Source organism: Xyrauchen texanus, chromosome 47, assembly GCF_025860055.1.
Source record: "Xyrauchen texanus isolate HMW12.3.18 chromosome 47, RBS_HiC_50CHRs, whole genome shotgun sequence".
Taxonomy (NCBI): Eukaryota; Metazoa; Chordata; class Actinopteri; order Cypriniformes; family Catostomidae; genus Xyrauchen; species Xyrauchen texanus.
Genome location: NC_068322.1, coordinates 13,857,285 through 13,878,181, shown reverse-complemented (window position 1 = coordinate 13,878,181; position 20,897 = coordinate 13,857,285). Strand labels below are relative to the sequence as shown.

General features: G+C 41.6%; 1 protein-coding gene across 4 annotated transcripts in view; it reads left to right on the top strand.

The window, feature by feature from the left end:
• Nucleotides 1-20,897, top strand: part of sox5 (SRY-box transcription factor 5) — a 293,062-nt gene that overhangs the window by 255,766 nt on the left and 16,399 nt on the right. For 3 of the 4 annotated variants that reach the window (XM_052120818.1, XM_052120819.1, XM_052120816.1), the window contains 3 exons: nt 5,349-5,475; nt 7,895-7,980; nt 16,386-16,535. In XM_052120818.1, coding sequence (XP_051976778.1) covers nt 5,349-5,475; nt 7,895-7,980; nt 16,386-16,535 — 363 coding nt within the window. The remainder of the gene's footprint in view (nt 1-5,348; nt 5,476-7,894; nt 7,981-16,385; nt 16,536-20,897) is intronic. The other variant, XM_052120817.1, reaches the window with a different exon arrangement.

Below are 20,897 nucleotides of genomic sequence, written 5' to 3'. Positions count from 1 at the left end.
GCAGTAGCATATACATTTCAAACACAGCATGATCGCTCCCTAACTCAATCTGACTTATCTGATGAGCGTCAGTGTCTCCTTAAGATATTTAATCCATTTTCCCACGGAGAGTTTAAAAGAACCAAGTTTCGGAGAGATAGGAAAACCATAAAAAGTGGACAACAGGAACGGTTGCCCATCAGAGCTAGCTCAGGTCCTGTGCACAGGAGCAGCTAACCCAATTGGCTGTGTAATTGTTTAATTCATTTCATTACATCAGAATGAATGTAATTGGTGTTTTTTTCCTGCATGAAGTGGCCCCATTGGTTGTGTGAACTGGGCTTTGTGCAGTGCTGCATATGATGCTTGGGATTGGTGGGGGGTGGGGGGTGTGTCTCCCCAACACATGTTGCGTATTGATATCATCACTCGCAATAAATGGTGTTAAAGAGTTCTTACGTTTTTCAAGTATCTGTCATAGGTTGACGTTTATTGAATCATTTGAGCTTTACCGTGACATTTTGGCATGTTGTATGTGTTGCACTTTATACCACATGATGGGACTCAGATGAGCATGAAATAATAAAGAAAAGGTCCATCCGATCCCCAAAATGCAATTTTTGTTCTTAGCTACTGTTTGGGGACAAAGTTGCCCTAAAAAGTGAGTTAAATCAGATAAAACTGTCCTTTGGGGACATTCAGGGAAGACCTCATTTAAAAAAAATTATATTTTTTAAGTATTATTATTATTATTATTCTAAAAATCAATATGTGGTTTATACATATGTGTGTATGTAGTTAGCTATAGACTGAGGACAAAATAGTTGCCAAAAGTTAGCTAAATCAGACAAAACCTCCCTTTGTGGAAATTTGGGGTCATCCTTATGTGGAAAAGTTATTTTTTTAACACTACAAATAGAGAAAGTTATCTTTTAGGATTAAGATGTGGTGTAGTGTTACTCTATTATTATTATTATGATTAGTTTAAATAAAAACAATAGATATCTAAGATACATCCCATTTAGATAGCTAAGTAAATGTGTATGTTCTGATTAATACATGCTGTCTTCCATTGTGTATATGTGTGTGCGTGCATGCGTGCGTGTGTTTAAATATGTTCTTTCATATTCTTGGAAAGGAGGCAGCAAGGGAAGAGAGAAAGAGAGGAAAATGACTCAGTCAGACAGACAGGTCTAACATGATTGCTCCCATTTGTAGGTTCAGGACACAGGATCAACAAGACATTGAGAAAGAAAAGAAAATTCAACCTAAAAAGTGGCTAAGGACAGAAAAAATACCCTAAAAGTGTCACATGCTCAATGAGGAAGCAGAAAAGAGTAAGATAAACAGATACAAAGTGCTATGATACATGTCCATTTCCACATCTAGCCTCTCTCCAACCGCACAACAACTGTGTGTTACCAAAGCGACTGGCCCTGAGCAGCAGCATATAGCTGCCAGGTGTGTGCCCATGTATGTGTGTTAGAGATTGTTGGGAAGGCTTCTCTCAGCCCGGTGGTTGGCAGCTAATGGGAGCTATTTGAGGAAGGACACACAGGCAGAGGAGCAGATGGGCGCTGCGTTATGCCCACCTACAGAGGGCGGCTGACGCACCTCCTGCACTCACACCTAATGGGGGCCTAATAAAAGGCTGGCTGTGCAGACACAGGCTCGCCACTCAATTTCATTAGCTGCTAATCAACCAAAGGTGCCCTTGGCTCACAGAAAAGGACCATTCGCTGGAAAAAATGAGAGGCATACTTGGAAAAACAAAAACGAGGGAAGGGCATGAGTGAAAAAATGGATGTGATTTAGGGATCGGAAAGAGCAGTGTTGTTGTTTTGACGGTGTTTGAAAATGGTACATTTGTCTGGAAGGTGCGAATAGGCATGGAGAAGAAGGAGAACAAATGTTAAACGAGGTTGATTGTGAAGTCATTTGACCTCAAGGAAAGTCTTTATTGGTCTGGACCTCAAACCCTCCCACCTCCTAGTTTCTTACTCTTTTAAGGCCCTGATAATACATCCTAACATGACATTAGTAGGCACTTTGAAGTCTTTGAAGAACCAGAGCTTGAGCCCAAATATGTCATGGAAAGTTTAAGTAACCAAAGTGCCCTACATATTTAAAATATGGTGCAAAAAAATATGTAATTTCTGTATTTGTGAATTTAAATTCCTCTGGGTTTAACATTTAATATATATTTCATAACATTCTGTCTAGTTATGGGTTTAGGTAAGGTAACAAAGGTAAAAATGCCCTTTCGGGGGCAAATATTGTCATGAAAATTCTGTCATGATTTGTTCTCCCTCAGGTTTTTCCAAATGCATATCCATAAATGTGCATGTGTGCATTTGAGCATGTGTGTGTGTGTGTGTGTGTGTGTGTGTGTTCGTATTCGTGATCGTACTCACCAGGGACTGTTGTTCTGACGCCTTCACCAGTCACAAAGTCTTTACTGTCACTCTGTAAAAGTTAATGGCCTATGCCCACATCCAGGGGGCTAATATTAAGTGTCAGTCTGAAATTACAGTGAGTACGTGCTACACCACTATCCAGGCGCAAATTAATTATTAATTATATGGCTATGTGTCCCCTCTTAAGCGCGAGGTCACCAAGGCTTGCCTTTAATTGCTGGAGCATATGGCAGGAAACAGATTTTTGCAGTGGGACTTGTTCTTAAGCATCGTTCTTCCACGCATTCTCAGATGTGAGCCATATTGTCAATGCTGGCAGCTATTGTTTCACTCATTTACTTCTTAGAGCAAATTACTCCCTAATAATAGCTCTACCTTAGAGTTTTTCTCTTCTCTGTGCCAGCAAACCTGTTCACACTGCATATGTTCATTATCTGCACATCTTCATTATGTTCAAAAAGCTTTAGGTTCAAGCTGTGCCGCCTGGCGAGAGACTTTGACTCAGTTTGGTGCCAACTTTACACTTTTTCCCTTTCTGTTTATTTCGATAGTATTTTTTTGATCTCTTTCAATTTTGATCGCTCTATTTTTTTTCTCTGTTGTCGTTATCTAGGAAAGTTACAAAGTTATCTGTGCTCTTATGTTATCCTTTGTTTTCTTTTGTTAAAGCTGATTAGAAGTTTTTTTAAAGGTGCTTAACATGTTTTGGGTTAGGGTTAGGGAGGAACGGTGGTTGGATTGATGGATGGATAGATGGATGGATGGACTATTGTACAACTCTAATTCTAAATGTAATTTGATAAACTTTTCAAGTTTCCTTAAAACCATAGAACGATAGATGGATGGATGGATGATGGATAGATGGACTATTGTTTAACTCTAATTCGTAATATACGTCAATTGGATGCTCTCTGCTTCAAACTGCATTAACTGGCCTGAAAATGTCAACATTAGCCTCACCTACTCTGCGTGGGTAATGCTGTTTGCTACGTTGATTGAATATAGAACAGCATGATGGTGTGTTCGAGGCTTTGAGGAGATCCACGAGCCTCTAATTCCATAGGCACCCACACATGCTCACTTACATGTCTATGCATTTAAGGGAAGAGCGTGTGCTTGTAATTTGCCACAAAAACACTCTAGAGAACACTACCAGAGAACACAAGCGTGTGCGCATTGGCCAGCAAGCATTCACGAGCGCTATCACAACCGCAGAGCCTTAGCTCCGGCTCTGAGATGCAGGCAGAAACAGAGGAGCATATGTCCAATTAGGACTGGAAGTCAAAGCCACACCAGCCCGTGGGGGCCCTGTTGTAATGCAACAATAAAACGCCACTTCCTTCTGATCTTGGAATAGGAGGCCTGCCGTTTGTGGTTAACCAAAGTGGAGGACTGATTGCTCTGTGGTGAGAATACAAAAGCACTCATATATGCTGCTAAGATTCAGAAAAAGAGATAAATGTGAGGGAAAAAATAAGCAAATTTTTAGCCAGCAAATTTTTACCTGCTGTGATAAAGCACCGTCTTTCCTTTCCTTTTCTTTCTTTTCCTCCTCTTTCTCCCCTTCCTTTCCTTCTTCCTATTCCTCCTTTTCTTTTCTCTCTCTTCATTTTCATTATTTTTCTTTCCTTTATTTTAGTTTCCTTCACTTTCCTTCTCCCTTCCTTACATTCTTCCTTTTCCTAATTTGCTCCTTTCCTCCTTTATTTACTTTCTTTTCCTTTCCTATCCTCCCTTCCTTTGCTTCTTTCTTTCTTTCCTCCTCTTTCCTTTCCTTTCACCCTTTCATTTCCTCCTTTCTTCTATCCTTTCTATCCCGTCTTCACTTCCCTTCCTTCCTCTTCCTTAACTACTTTCTTCTTTTCCTTTCATCCTTTAATTTATGATCCTCTCCTGTCCTCTTCTCTCCTCTTCCTTCTCTCTTTTGCCTTTCTTCTTCCTCTCTTCTTCCTCATCTTCTTCCTCTTCCTGTTCTTCTCAAGAGTAGTCACGTTCATATAGACAGTATTGTCCCTTTTGGAGCCTTTGTGTTTTTCTTGTCAGTAGAACCATCTGTCCCCTTCTTCTTTGGGCCTGTGTGTCTCAAGACTCTACTCTTGCCAAAGTCTCTGGCTCTGGTGTTATTGTTTTTTCTCAATTTTTTTAATCTTGTAAACCTTGCGAAGTGGCATGGCATGATGCCGAGCATGGTTCTCTGCTGAAATAAAGGCCAGCTGTTGCTAGAGTGTGAAGATGTGCCTTCACGTGACACTGTCCATGACAGTAATCACTGGGATCAACTGTCCCGAGAGCCGCCCACCTGTCCCCAGGGGGCAGGTGATGGAAAATAACTGTTTTTGCATGTGTTTCTACTCTGTATAGGAATAAATTGGCTAGTGAAGTGCCAGCATAGTCTAGCATAGCCATATTTTTACTTGCAGCATGTACAGTAGTCTGGTCCACTTTGTGGATTATTCAGGACAGCAACCACCCATTAGATAGGAAGAGACCATATGACCAACTATGGTTTGTTTTTGTTTTTATTTCTGTACCATTTAGGGGTATGTAAATCTGAAATAGATGACATCACAATAATGTACCTGAATAATAGTCCTTAAAGTACTGTATACCAGAAAACACTAAAGAAATTTGTGGAAATATATGTATATATATCAAATCCTTCAAAGGCAAGCTTCATCAGGCAAGCAACTCTTAATATCAACCATTCACCTTTTAAACAGATAAAACCTTGTGCTCTCCAAATCCTAGAATTTGAATTTGCAGTCAGGCAATCTGATTGGCGCATGTGATTTTCACTAGTTCTTTCTAAATTTGTGTGCAAAGTTCATCAGATGGTCAGTTAATGGAATGTCTGAGGCCTAGACAAGGATTCAAAATGATTTTGGTGGATCAGAATTCTTCATGCTGGACCTGTTTTGTTTAGACTGTTTGTTTGTTTTCATCTTTCTCCAGCAGGTCCAGGGTCAGCTGCCTCCGTTGATGATACCTGTGTTTCCTCCAGATCAGAGAACCTTGGCGGCTGCCGCGGCCCAACAAGGGTTTCTGATTCCTCCAGGGTTCAACTACAAACCAGGCTGCAGTGAGTATCAATGGAGTTTTTCTCTTTCTCTATCTCTGTGTCTCTCTTTCTCTGTGTCTTTCTCTCTCCCACTGAATCACACATTTTAGAGTCTGGTTGCTTTGATCTGGTGGCTTGTAAAGTTAAAAGACTTCAGTCTACTTCATTGTTGACACTAGAGATTTCAAACCAGAATGCTGAAAGTTCAGTCTTCAACCCAATGTTGGACAGCATCTTTCTCCTGTCTGGTATGTTATTAAGATCAGCCAACGCGAATGATGCCCATCATCTCATGCACATAACAGACTCTCAGCCCAGAAAAACTCGCTTGCTTTTGTGTCTCTGTGTTTCGTGTTCAAAAGTAGGAACAGGAGAAAAAAAGAAAACTTCCTCTGGGCTTTGTGTTTTTGGCCGTAGCAGTCCAACTGTGAAGCAATGTGTTGTTTACCGTGAGAAACGAGGCGGCAAGTGCCAGCAGTGCTGCAGCAGAACGCTTGCGCTCTCACGGGGGGGTAGAGTGACCTGCCCCAGGTTTCTTCATATTAACACGGGTGGCCGCCAGAACATGCATCCAATACGCCTCGCACACGCCTCCAACTTCTCTCCAACTGTATGCATACACATGTACAATTGCTCACACACTCATAAACGCACATCTCCCTCGTGAAACGGACCGGTCCGCATCTCCAGCTCCGCCCACTGTGCTTCACAGTTTCCCAAACAAGTCCCCCCTCCCTCTTCTTCCACCCTGCCACCACCACCTCCCCTACCACCCAACCATACATTCTCTATTTCAATTATAGCCAGTAGCACCATCAAACCCTGCCCAAAATTTCAATTGTGCATGTCATTTACTTACCATTACAGTGCCTGCTCACAAGGAACCAAATCGTAATTTGAACCCTCAAAGCCAGAGTGGAAAATAAAGAGGGATGAAATCCCTCTGGTCGCAGGATTTGGACTGATGGGACGCTGGTTTCCCACCCATTACTCCCTGGAGCCAGGACACAAAGCTCTTCCAGTCAGGCTGAAAATGCTGCCTTCTTGCCAACAGGAACATGTTTGCATTCTTTCATTTTGCTCTTTTGTTGCAGCTGTACCCGGGAGAGACATAAAATAGCTGGAATACTTGTGTTTGTTTAGGGACCGAGAGAAAGACAAGAAAAAAAGACAAAACATTCACATCTCCCCAGAATACATCCTTGAACGGGGTCCAGGACAATCTTTAACCTAGCAGTGTATGGGAAAAATGTTTTGGACAGACTGATTGGAGTATCTAGTTTATTGCTTACTTCCTCAACATCCTCTTTTTACAGAGACACATACTCTGAAGCAGTGGTTCTCAACTGGTGGGTCACGATCCAAAAATGGGTTACAGGGTTGCATAATACACTTAAAAACAATGCTAATAATAAAATACAACTAACCATCTAATCATGCATAGTGGGTGCACTCACAGTCTCTCATGTCATGCCCCCCCTCCACTACCAGAACTGGACTGACCTTTACCTCCTGGTCATGTAATTATAAAGCCCATATCTGCAGGTGGATGCTAATAACTCTCACTATTCACTCCTCGTGTTCTGATTCATCTCTCCAATGCCGAGGCTGTTGTGCTGGGCCAGAGGAGAGCGGGTGCTGATGTTACTTTGTTAATTACCGTCCTCTCCTTATCTTGCTATTGTGTTCGGGGTATTAGAGCAACAGCCACAAAATCAGCCTTTCATTAGAGTGGAGGGGGGACAGCACAGTGGAGGTCTTTACCGACAGGCAAGAAAGCAGTGGATCAGTTGCTACATCAGATGAGAGGGGGATGGGGGCCTGGACCAAGGGTGGAGGTGTTGGGAGATGGAGACGAAAGGTTCCAGAGGCTTGATTTGTATTTTTTTGGAATGTTGTGTCAGAAAAGTGACATTTTGATTTGGGTTGGGAATCAGCATACTTGGTGACACAATATGATATTTACATCTGAGTTGCGATACAATAAATTGGCCTGTATTGTGATTCCAAACTGTGATCAATAGCTATATATATCTTTTACTCAGTTGTTTCTCACTCATCTTCATTGGACTTTGATGCGTTGAACTTGCTTTACCTCATCATAGAGTCATAGATGTAGTGTAGAGCAAAGGGTTAGTAAAAAAATGCAGTGAGGGAACAGCATACCTTGGTTTCAGTGTGTTTATCATTACAAGAAAACCCTTGAGGTCTAGCTGTACAAAGAGTTTGTATAGACATTCTTTCAAATTAAACTAGTTATATATTTCTTGGCTTGTTCTGAGCTTGCATTTTGGTCAATTAGAAATAATTGAGTGTTCACTTATCTGAATATTTTGAAGCATTATATTTCCCCCATCTCTTTTTTTGATTACTTAAAAAGATGGGAATGAGTAACTGTGATGCAGGTTACTGACCGAACCCATAATTATCTTTTTCTTAGGTGACCCTTACCCTATACAGCTGATCCCTACTTCTATGGCAGCTGCTGCTGCAGCAACGCCTGGCCTCGGTCCTCTTCAGCTCCAGGTAACGTCCATCTTGTGTTTTTGTGTGTGTGCCTGCGCACACAATTGTTTGTTTCTCCATGCTTGTGTGTGTGTTCTTGTTCTCTTGTGACTCTCTGTGTATTTTTCCAATCTCTCCAACAAAATCTCTATTTTCCAGTCGTTTTTTTCCCCTTTTTTGTTTTGTGGTCCCGATAGAGAACAACAATGCCCACTGTTCTCCTCCACTCTTTTCCTCAGGCCAAATGCAAGTTGCCATAGAAATGGGTCCTTTGTGAGGGGCCAGAGCCCAGACAGAGAATGCAGCTCTGCTGGCTCTGGGGTGCTGATATTGTTCACTGTGGAAAGAAGGGTACCATAGAAACTGTAGGGGGACAGAGCACAGAGGGACACTGAACTAAGAGAAAACACAAAAAGATAGTATGGCCGTTCTGAATAGAGTCAAACCCTATTTCAGCCTTGCTATCAAAAAAAAGAAAAAAGAAAAAATAAAACGTCCAAGAACTCGCCCAGCAGTAAACATTAATCTCTTTGGCTCTCTTCTTTCCTGGTCTGTGGCAAGATGAGAGGAGTGGGGCACTTGTTTGCTTTGTTAGTATGCCGTAAATCTCCCAGATGAAAAAGGTGCACATCTGCTTCGGCGCTCTGTTTGTGTGTGAGAGGACTGTGTACCTACTCACTCTCGCCCAGTATGCACAAGTGCTGAGCGGTTACTCAGGACCTCTGTTCCCAGGTTAAGAGCCTGGCTGTTTGAGATGCATTAACCTAAAGAGCCAGGCTAAGAGGCCAAACTTACTCTGCCACCATTAGCCAAACACAGCTGCATGCAGAAGCGCATTAAAGTGAATTTTAATAGGGCCTTTCACATGGACACATATTTATACAAATATAACAAATTAAACATATGTGTGGGGTATAAATGGCTCTCACACATATGCACTTATGTAGAAGCAGGTGGTATTTTTAGATGCCCTCTGGATAATAGTAACAAAACAGGAAGTTTTTTATTTTTTTTTAACCTGCCATGTCTGTGCTCTGGATGACTGGCTTACAACTAGAATCTTGTCTTGTGTGATTTTATCTGCCTCAGATCTTGTCTCCATATGTTCCTTCATGTTAAGATTTTAAAAAATCCCTGATTGAACAGCTTTGTCAGGCGCAATTGGATTTCACCAGAAAAACAACTGGGGGAAAAACAACAACAACGTCCAATGCTACTGTTTTCTCATTCCAGCCTTAAATCTCCTTTGCAACACACACACACACACACACACACACACACACACACACACACACAGATTAAGGCTTTGTTACAAAGAAAATGATTTACTTAGGCTAACCCAAATACAGATCTCAGGTCTCGGTGCACTGGATTTCCTTTGGGAGAATCTGCACGTCTCATCTTCAGACCCTCCAACACGATGAGAGGTCCAAAATATTCACCTGTCACAGGGTCACTCGAACAGACCTATAACAAAACTTGTCTGCTTTCTTGCACTACAGTAAGTGAAAGAATCCAGTGGGTCAAAGCTGTGGCTTAGGGTTAGCACATATGCTCTTTTTAATGGTCAATACCAATATATAGATATTGGCTGATGACTAATATAATGCAAAAATGTATAATTCAATCAAATTAAAGCAAAATTAATAACATTTCTAAAATGAAAAAATATATAAAAACAACAAAAAATATTTAATACAAGTAAAAATGAATAAATCAAAAACTAAATGCAATTAATAAAAATATATAAGTATTTTTTGTAAAAAAATAAATATATAAAAAATACAATTACAAATGCAAAAACTTTATGGATTTGAATAAATATATTTCTTATATTTCCTTTTTATATTTCTAAAATGTGCTGTCTATTGACAGGGTTGTCAGTACAAAATAAATCTGAAGATTGATCCACCTGGCCAATATATTGTTCTTACACTAGTGGTGCTGATGCAGGCAGCATAGGTTCGAATCCAACTGGCCACGTTTCCGGATCGTTGTGCCCCCACTTCTCTAATTTTTGCCCTGCCTCTTCTATGCTATTAATAGTAAGGCCACAATAACATTTTGAAAATAATCATTTGAACTATAACAATGACATATGACTGTAACAGTGGATATACTGTCATTATGTTTTGTATACTTTATGTACATTTAGTGTATATGTTCAAAGTGTTTGGAGAAATGTATGACTTTTTGTAGCAGTTTTCTTACTTAATTTACATGTTTCAACACTCACACATCTGCAAACGGCAGACAGAACAGCTGTGTGAGAATGTTCTCCTATGCACCGGCCACTAAATAAGGCCTCTGGGTCTGTGTGTGTGTGTGAGTGAGAGAGAGAGTTCAAGGGTCACTGTCTTAAAGGTGTCTGCAATTACTCACTTCAGCCACTGCTGTGGTCTAGAAACCTGTGGTCACAGACCCACTCACTTAAATGAACTCACAGTTCACAGTGGCCTAAAATTCTTTAACCTACAAAATCAACCTGCATAACCCACCTAAACCACACACATACTGTATACACAACTTGATCTTAAAATAGTTCACTCAAAAATGAAAATTCTGGCATCATTTACTCTGATGTCATTCAAAACCCTCATGACTTTCTTTCTTTCATGTAACACAAAAGGAGATGTTAAGCAGAACGAGAGTCTCATTCTCAAGATTCATTTCTGGGTGAACAATCTCTTTAAACACCTTTAGATTGAGACAGTGTAAAAGGCAATGACAGTAGCCGTGACTGTGAGGGAATGGATGGATAGAGATATGAAAGAATAGATAGCGATATGCGAGAAGAAAAACACACTAGGAATGGAAAGGTACAAGCTGTGAGCAGCCGTACTAAAGAGGTATAAAGTGGGTCAATGGAGGAGGTCAGCCATCATATGTGGAGGCAGATGTTGGACCATATTGCGCCGGATTACTGCTGCTCACAGGAGAATGCAGGAGAAAAAGAAAGAGAATGTATTTAATTCCTTTTATCGGCAGTAAGAAATAGTACATTTATTTCCATTTGTAGTTGAAAACCCCAACGATTTATTTTTGAACAGGCACTTGTGTGTGAGTGGTGATAAGCACCTATCAGATACTGATCTAGTGACATTGTTCTGCCCTGTTGAGGTCAATGACACTGTTAAAAGATAGCATGGCTGGATTGATCCTGTACAGCTCATCCTATCTGCAACCAGATCCTAATAAGTGTACATAAGTTGTTATGTATTCCCTGTGTATCACATAATTGGAATTTTATTTTGACTAAAAAGCTCCTTATAACCTAGACTGAGAAAACAAAACTGTATTTAATCATCTAATTCTCTATGATACAGAAAAATAATTAGGCAGTTCAAAAAGAGAAAAAATATCCCACCTCACAATTTAATTAAATGTGGCTTTTTTATAGTTTTCGTAAACACTAGCTTTAGCGCTAATTGACATTTAGCAAAGGAGATTTCTTGGCAACATCTTCTTTCAGACGCAACTCATGTCGAAGTTCAATCCCGACTGGCACGCTAATCAAAATGCTGCAGCCAGCATTTAGTTTAGAACAAAAAATACACGTCACAACAATAAGAATTGAAGACAACAGTGAAACAACACAAAATGCACAAGTCAAAATGAAAACACAAAAGCCAGCGGTCACCGAAACGACAGTAGCTGAGAGGATCACTCTAAACTGCTTCTATTTTGACAACAAAGCAAGATGGGACAAGAAGCTCATAATCAGAGTAAAGTAGGGGATTATGGGAGAGTGAGAGATGTCTGCTCAGCATCATAAAGACTCTGAGATCCACTCCAATGGATAGCGCTGACAGCGGCCCATCTCACAGCGCCAAGGGAGGGGACAGGGGCTTAGTGAGGATGGTGGGGGGGGTTTGGGGGGTGGGGGGGGCTGGTGTAGGCTTTGTTAAAACATGTGTCACCAACACTAATACTCTCCAATCAGCCTTACGAGTTAAAGCGCAAATGCCAATCTATCTCCTCTCATTACCCTGCACATATATACAAACACACACTACTTAAGGCATTCACACTTGACCTGCTAGATTGGACAAGACTGAAATAGAGTGCAGGTTTAAAAAATGCATAGCAGTTCTCAAATTTTGCATCGGTTTGGGGGCTCTGTTTGGAGACCCGAGATATAAAACAGGAATAAATGCAATTAATTTTCAAATGCTAAGATTTTCTGATTGGTTCCAGCTGTATGTTTCGAGAAGTTTTATTGTATTGTGTTCTTGGCAGGGTCATATTGACCCCAAAAGAATTGTGAGTTTGATACTGGAAAACAGTCACATTTCTAAAAAAAAAAAATAATATATATATATATATATATATATTTGCCTACTTTGTAATACAACAGATGGTTTTCACCAAATTTCTATTTTCTGTCATTTACTTACCCTCATGTCATCCCAAACCCATATGGCTTTCGTACTTTTAAGAGAAGAAATTTTAAAGAATGTTGACATTGCTCTTTTTCCATACAATGAAAGGTGAATGCGAACTGAGGCCATGTCCACATTAACAAGTGTTTGTTTGATAATGCATTGATTTTGATACGTTTATGCCTCTCATCCAAACTGGAACAGCGTTTTCCTCCCCCCAAATATGGACACTTTCTAATACGTACACTAATATCGAGCACTTGACTTTAAAGAAACAGAGTTTTTAAATAAAAACTAATTAAAACGCTTTGATTTTGCAATATTTATGTCTCTCATCCACACTTTAATGGTGTTTTCCACCACCAAAAATTGACACTTTCAGAAACACTTTCTAGTACTGAGTACTTCAGAAAACGATGATGTTACACCCTGTCTACACCAGACACGAGCGGCATGATGTGATGCAACAAAAGCGAATCGCTCGCATTATAATTAATAAAGCTGTCAACGCTGAATTTGTTCGTTGCACCGACAATAAACAGACACCCCATTCTATTTTGCACTGCACACGCTGGCTCTACTCCTGCCAACAAGATAAATAAATGGTTTAGAATATTTACTTTGAAATATCCAGTGTAGACAGCCTCAAGGCATTGCTACGCAACATTGCTCGCCTTCGGTGTAGACAGGGTGTTAGAAAACTGATAACAGAGATTTAAAAAAAAAAAAAAAAAGCAAAAACATGTGGATGTGGTCTGAGGCTGTTAACATTCTGCCTAACATCTCTTTTTGTATTCCATGGGGAAAAGAAAGTCTTACGGGATTGGAACAACATGAAGGTGAGTAAATGATGACAGAATATTCATTTTAGTGCAAACTGTCGCTTTAAATCTTCAGTAATATGTCAGACTGGCTTTAAATTGATCAGATGAACGTATTAATATAATGTGAAGGGGAAAAGAGAGGTGAATCATTATTTTAACACAGAAAGTTATCAAAGACAGTAACGTCAATCTCAACAGAACATGAGGGATACACACACACACACATACAATAGTTAAGGAGAATTAGAGCTGGCCTAAGACTCCTGTAGGGATTAGAGAGTGAAAGAAGCAAAGAGGAAGAGCTTTAAGAGTTCAAACGGACACAGCTTGACTGAAGGAGTCGAGAGGAAGGCAGTCCTATCAAATCCCTTACAGATACACCCTCCCCCGTTCAGCACCTCTGTGTGTGTATTTTTGTGTAAGGCTGACATTTAAATTCCTCTGTTACATCCCCACTTTTGAGATTAGCCACCCCTCACCTCCCTGTTCTCACTGTGTGTGTGCATACGTGTGCCCGTGGGCACTCAAGGGGCATTGTGCTGTCACTTCCTGTTTGCTCACGCTGGCGATGGGGTGGCAGGGCTTTGAGCATGTTGAGTGAACGTGTGTGTGTGTGTGTGTGTGTGTGTGTGTGTGTGTGTGTGTGTGTGTGTGTGTGTGTGTGTGTCAGTGTCAGTCACTCACAGACCTGGCCGGTCTAACAGTTCTGACTGACAGGAGCTGGCACTTTTATAGAACTCAGTTCAGAGAGAAAATAAAGCAGTCTGATGCAGTGGACCGGACACTGAGCATCTTGCCCTATCTCTGCCTCTCTCACTCAACATACACACACGCACAGGCAGGGCACATTCCAACAGGGGATGCATGTCACGCTCAGGCACACACACAACAAGGTGCCATGGTGGGAGTAATTGAACAGAAATGACCAACAAGAGCTTTATTTCATGTCCTGCTCCCCTGCGCTGACTACAGCTTGCACAGTGAGGTCACCTCCTGATCAGAGATCTAGAGAAGTGTGTAACTCTCTTTTTAGGATTCTTTAGTAAAGAGTGCTCTTTTTCTATACCAAGTTTTAAAAGTACACAATTATTTCTACTATACTGTACAATAAAGGATGAATTTGGGTAAACTGGATCACTTTTTGCCATTAATCACCTAACGTGGGCCAATTTACCTAAATTCACCCTATTATACTGTACATTAAAATGTGTTGATGCCTAATTTTACAAGCAAGTGATATCACTTACTCTAAGTACTTTTTACTCAACTCAAGTTTAGGAATTTAGGACCTGGTAATAAGACTGGTATTCTTAGGAATTTCTTTTATCAATGCATTTCTACTGGATAATGTAGCATACAGTTAATGCAGCAATGTCTCAATATTTCCCATTTTGGTGAAAAATTATGTGCTTATTATCTTTATTAACTCTCTGTGGTGCAAATGTGGGCTGATAAAAGCAAGTGTGTGTGGATTGAGATATTCTGTGTCTCTCAGTGTGATGGTTTGTTAATCTGTGTGTGTTCTCATCTGATAGAAATATTTAATTCTAGCAGATACATCAGACAGAAAATTGTGACAGAGAGTGTGCTATAGAGGTTGAGAGAGAAAAAGAGAAACTGTCGTGGACATTTGCATAAACCAGTCTTTGTTTCCTGCTGGTGGCTGGCAGCCAGAGACGAACAGAAGGACGGAAGTTTTACTAACAAACAGCCACTCGCTTCCAAATCTTAAAGAGAAAAATACTATTTCAAAAACAGACCATCTCTGCTGCTACTGTAAACACAGATTAAGTTCCTCATCTTATCCCACAAATACAATAAAAATGCCCCTTTCGCTCTGTCCTCAAAGTCCACAAAATTGTGCATAAAATCTGCACAAATTCAGGAATTTCACAAACAGATCTGGGAATCTGATGTGATGTATACTAAATATATATACTGTATATATATGATAGATTTTGGATTTTGGGAACAAACTCTACTGTTAAAGGGGTAGTTCACCCAAAACTATAAATTATTTCTCTATTTACTTACCCTCATATTGTTCCAGATCTGTATAACTTCTTTCTTCCATTAAACACAGAAGGAGATGTTTGGCAGTCTGTTAGTCTTAGTCACCATTCACTTTCTTTGCATTTATTTTCCATGCAGTGAAAGTGAATGGTGACTGAGACTAACATCATGAGTCATTTGGGTTTGGGATAACATGCGAGTGAGTAAATGATGACAGAATTGTTGTATTTTTGGTGAAAAGTTGGGGGGCCTGGGTAGCTCAGCAAGTAAAGACACTGACTACCACATCTGGAGTCACAAGTTCGAATCCAGGGCGGGCTGAGTGACTCTAGTCAGGCTTCCTATGCAACCAATTGGGACGGTTGCTAGGGTGGGTAGAGTCACGTTGGGTTAACCTCCTCGTGGTCGCTATAATCTGATTCTCGCTCTAGGTGGGGCTCGTGGTGAGTTGTGCGTGGATGTCGCAGAGAATAGCGTGAGCCTCCACGCGCGCTAGGTCTCCGTGGTAACACGCTCAACAAGCCACGTGATAAGATACACGGATTGACGGTCTCAGACACGGAGGCAACTAAGATTCGTCCTCCACCACCCAGATTGAGGCGAGTCACTATGCCACCACAAGGACCTAGAGTGCTTGCCATATTGGTAAGAAAAGGGGAGAAAAGTATATGGCTGTGAAATAGCAGTATGCTGCAGTCCTCTTTAAAACATTCTGGCAGATATTTTTCAGCGTTTTAAGAGTGTGCACTCTCGGGCCCATCCTGGTGTGCATTCTTAAACGGGAGTAAAAGAATCAACAGGGGTCCTGCGTTGTTTCCTCTTCCAGTGGCTGAGAGATTCACAGCTTCTCTCTTTACATAAACACATTCACAAGTTTTTCACCTTGAGAGGCACTTTTTCACTCTTTTCTTTCCTTAGCGAATATGACCCTCTTGGTGAGTGCATTTTTTCCCAGGATGCACCTTGGCGGGAACATGTCTCACTCAGGCGTCTGCTAGCTGTTAGCGTAGCCCCCTGAGGCCGCGTGGTAAAACATAAAGTGACAGCTCTGTCCCCTCACACATAAACAACCATCAGCCCTCTCCACTAATGGCCAAAGCAGCTTTTTTTGTTTGTTTGTGTATAGCATGTATTCATTTATTCATGGGCAATTCACTCTTCTTCATCCACTCTTCTGTCACTTTTCTCTCTGTCTGTCTCTGAGCAGCAGTTGTATGCAGCTCAGCTGGCTGCCATGCAGGTGTCTCCAGGGGCCAAACACAGCACAGTGCCTCAGGCCAACCTGGCAACCAGCACGCTCTCGCCCACCAGCGGCCAAAGCGAGAAAAACAGAAGCACCCCGCCACCAAAGCCCAAGGTACGAGTTTGTGTGAAAAATGTGTGTGAAGATTACCAGGGGTGTAGAAACAATCTAAAAAGTGGGATGGGGAGCACATTATAAACCTTAATAGCTTTGCTAATGAATATTAATTAGGTTTACACAAGCTCTTAAAATATAATTATTATTGCCTAAAAAGTGTGGGTACAAACTTGGAAATTTCTAAAAGGAAAATGGTTGCTACGCCCCTGTAGAATACTGCTTACATTTTCCATCCAGAGCTAATAGTCTTTGTATGTACTGGTTTTGATGTTCTTTTGGTTGACTACCCATAATTCTTACAAGCTGGAACCATGCCCTCATTTGTCCATGCCTTGGTGCATTGTTGCATTTTGAGTGCTATGTACGCCCAGTGCTGAAGCAGCAGGCTCCAGTGCAGTTTTTGAACCAGAAGTCTAACCGCAACTGTTGCCTTGCACATTATGCGCTATATAAGGCTCTGAGCAGGTATGTTTCACTTTGGCCAGTGTGACCACGGGAGTCTGTGGCTATCTGAGCGTAATAAAGCTCCATGAATATCAGGCAGGGCAGAAATAAAAGCCGGCTGCCTGACCTCTCTCCCCTCCTGCTGGGCTGGTCATTCTAGACGCCCGGGCACCCCTGCAAGCCCATTCTGTCCTGCTCAGCAGTACAATAGCTGGACGGTGGGGTGGCCAGAACTGGATAAACATGTGTGAAGGCCTGTTGCCTGATCCCTCTCCGGCCTTGAGCCATGGTGGAGGCGGGATACCGTGTTTGGATACAGATCTAGAGCTAAAACGGATGCCTGTTGCATAGAGAATGAGCTCTAGATAGATATTGCTGTCTTTCTGGTGGGTTGTGGATGATGCCTGAATGCTGGTGGAAACCAAGAGCTGTTCCTGAAGATTTTTTGGTCACAATCATTTGGCTCGGGCCGCCACAGGTCATTGTGCCAGATGGTAATGAAGGCCCCTTTTCCTCACACATTTGTCCCTTTGTTGTCTCAAGACCAAATACACAGAGTAAAGAAAGAGCAATGGAGATTATGTGATAATTGGCAGTGCAGCCTTCACCTGTCGAGCTTTCACAGTCACCAAGCCATGAGAATATTACCTCTCTTCTTTAAGGTTAGATGTCTAATTTGTGTGCTACTAGCATCACCAATCGGAATTGTATAAATTTTGAATGTTTTCTGGTTTCCGGAACATCCAAATGTCTTCCATTGGTCAAAAAAACAGATATCCCTGCAAAAAAATCACACCAATGTTTGAACCAGTGTTGCAGTGTTGGTCGGGATGCTCAAATAAGCAGATCAATATTTTTATAGCACCACAGAGCATGGTGCTACAATTTTTGGATTTTACAAATGGCTTACTTATAGTTGTCTCTGCAAATTAAGATGGAATATTTGGAGTATGGAGTATTTTTTTACATTTAAACAATTACATACCTTTCAGTATACAGTATCTTTCTATTGTACTTTCTATTTCATATTTCCCCCCCATCAAGTATCTCAAAGTGGATTCAGAGCTCTCTCTTTCCAATCCCCAAATTTCCTGCAATCACGGCTATTGCTTTCCCTTTTGGCTGCAAGTTTTGCCATTGTAGATGTGCATCATGTATATTTCAGCACATTTCTGTCCTAGGGCAGTTGCCGCTTTTTGAGACGTGTGCCTTGTGTCAGACAGCTGGTTGGACTGAGGGGTACAAAGCTTAAGTGCTTTACCCCGGGGGGAGACCTCACAATTCAGGTGCATCTCACACTCATTATACCACAGTTTTCACTCTGTGACCTACTCAGATATACACATCCACACACGCATTCCTTCACTCAAGCTCAGTGCTACCACACCTTGGTTTTTGGAACTATGAAGTTGCTGCCCATGTGATCATCTCAGTGGACCACTTCTGTCTTTTGGACATGTCTCAGGAGTGTAACTTTCTTGATGGTCTCAGCAGTGAATGTAAAGTTTATACATGTTCACTGGCTATAAATCCATTCTATTCAAATGCACACTGACTGACCACCTAACTTCATTGGTGGAGTGAGGAACCAGAAGATAGAACACTAAATATACTTTATGTGTAAATGTAGACAGCCCATGATTATAATAAATAGTCTGGCATACACAGGGAGTCATCCTGGGTATTGAAGCTTCAATTCAGGTGATATTAAGCTTGTGTGAATTTGTCACTTTTGTTAAATGCAAACACAAGTGGTGTACGCTTCTCACACAGTGTCACTGCTGCAGCCGAGGCAGGACCCAAACACAGAGTGAAAAACAAAGGGACCTTATTTAAACCAAAAAATAGCAATAAAACAAACATAATCTACCCCGTAAAGGAAAGCACAGTCTAGCACTCAAAGCACACTGAAGCTGGACTGGGGCAGACAGCCTGTATACAGGACCTACTAGAACCGATAGGATCAACTAGGATCAGGGAACACAAACCGGTAATAAGAAACAAGTCAGATATGAACATGAAACAAGAAGAACTGGCAGTGGACAGCACACACAAGGAGACTTAAATATGGGGAGAAATCAAACAGGTTAAATAAATTAACTAATAATGAGCAGACAAGGAGGCGGAAAAAAACAGAAACTAAACAAAACCACAAGCTCTAACAAGACACAAAAACCGAATGGCATGAGCGCACATTAGCAAGATAATAAAGCAATATGTGCCCATGCTAACTGACAGGAAAGACAAGATAATGAATGACAATGGCAACAAAGCAATTCCATGCATTCTCACACTAGACAAGCCTGAGCATACATCGCGAGTCAAACATCATGCGATGCACGCAACAGGCGACAACATAAGACAAGACACCTGTGCGAGAGTTTGGCCACAAATAAACACGACAGCTCAGACTGAAGTGACCGAACCTCAGCACAACACGAAGACAGATTGCGACCCGGGGGCGCAGCACAAATCGACCGCAACGCGAAGCGCATCCGCAGTCGCGAGAGACAGACACAGGCTATTGACATGAGTGGATGCCGCCAAGATGATATAAGCGCAATGCACTCACGCCAATAAACGACAAGACATGGAGCATGAGTTTCCGTATCCCAAAACCAAACCAGACAGGGTAGTCAGGATCCAGACACCATGCTCCAGACATAGAACACAAGACCGACCGAAGAGCACATGGCAGGAAAACCACAACCGAAGCTGTGCACTCACACAACGACAGAAAACGAAAGACAAGGTAGACAATGATGTCACAATCCTGTCACACAAAAACCCAGACTGACTGAGTGACAGGATTGTGAAACGCAGCACACGTCTACATAGATTTCTCTCTCTTCTCTGTTTCAGTCGTATGAAAACAGTTAGCAAGAATAGTGTTGTCTATGAGAACATAGCAAATGCTCTCCGACCATCTTGGGAGGGGCGCTGAGTTTAGTTTGTGCTCTGAGTTTTGTATATATGTATATATATAAACGTAAAAATCAAAGTGGCTGGTAAAATTGGGCATTCACCAGCCACTGGTGGGCAAAATGTTTTATTTCATAACCTGGACACGATGTAAGTGTTAATTCTACATTTAAGTGACTCATATGTCATTTTAAATAAGATTTAAGCTCATTCCACCTTCGCACTCCTCTTTTGTGTTTGCGTTGTCTAAGTATCATGTATGACAGCTCCTAAAGCTGGCCTTCCTCCTCTCACACGGCTTTGCCAGTCTCCATTAGTTCTCCTCTCACCGGCTTCATTTGCTTTGGCTAACATCCCACCCTAAGATTTGCTTCTCAGAGAACAATCCACCATCGGGGAGGCAAGCAGGCATTATCTGTCATAAATATTCAGTTTTCCTCTTCAATGCAACATTGCTACACACCAGACACAATATGGGTCATGATACAGTATTCTTCTCAATCGCGTCTTAGTGTACCTCATTGAGGAGGGCCTTTTGTGTGTCTCTCGAATGACTGGGTCCACATCCCACTGGTTCCCCCTCCATTGAGTGCAACACTAATGAGGACAATCCTGTTACGGCCCATCACAGAGGGAAAGGTCTTAATCAAGCTCTCCAGACCTCAGAGTCTGCTCACTGTACAGCAGAGGCAAGATGCAGAAAGATGCTGTAGAGTAGGGCTTGCACAAGTACTCATTTTGAGCTGTTTAGAGTTTCAGGAAAGTAGAGAAACAGCGATTTGGCCAATACAGCAGTACCCTCAGAGTTCTGAAACGTAACACTTTGCTTTGTGATTCAATGGCCGTCAGTGTATCATTTGTGATGCTCCATGGGTGCTGTGGATTTAGCATTTTAGGCCATGTGAGACAGACTGTAAGGCTCCAGAAACAGGTGTCGGTACAGATGCTGCACTCTCAATGGTAACACATATGAGATCCCACCACAGTGAGAAC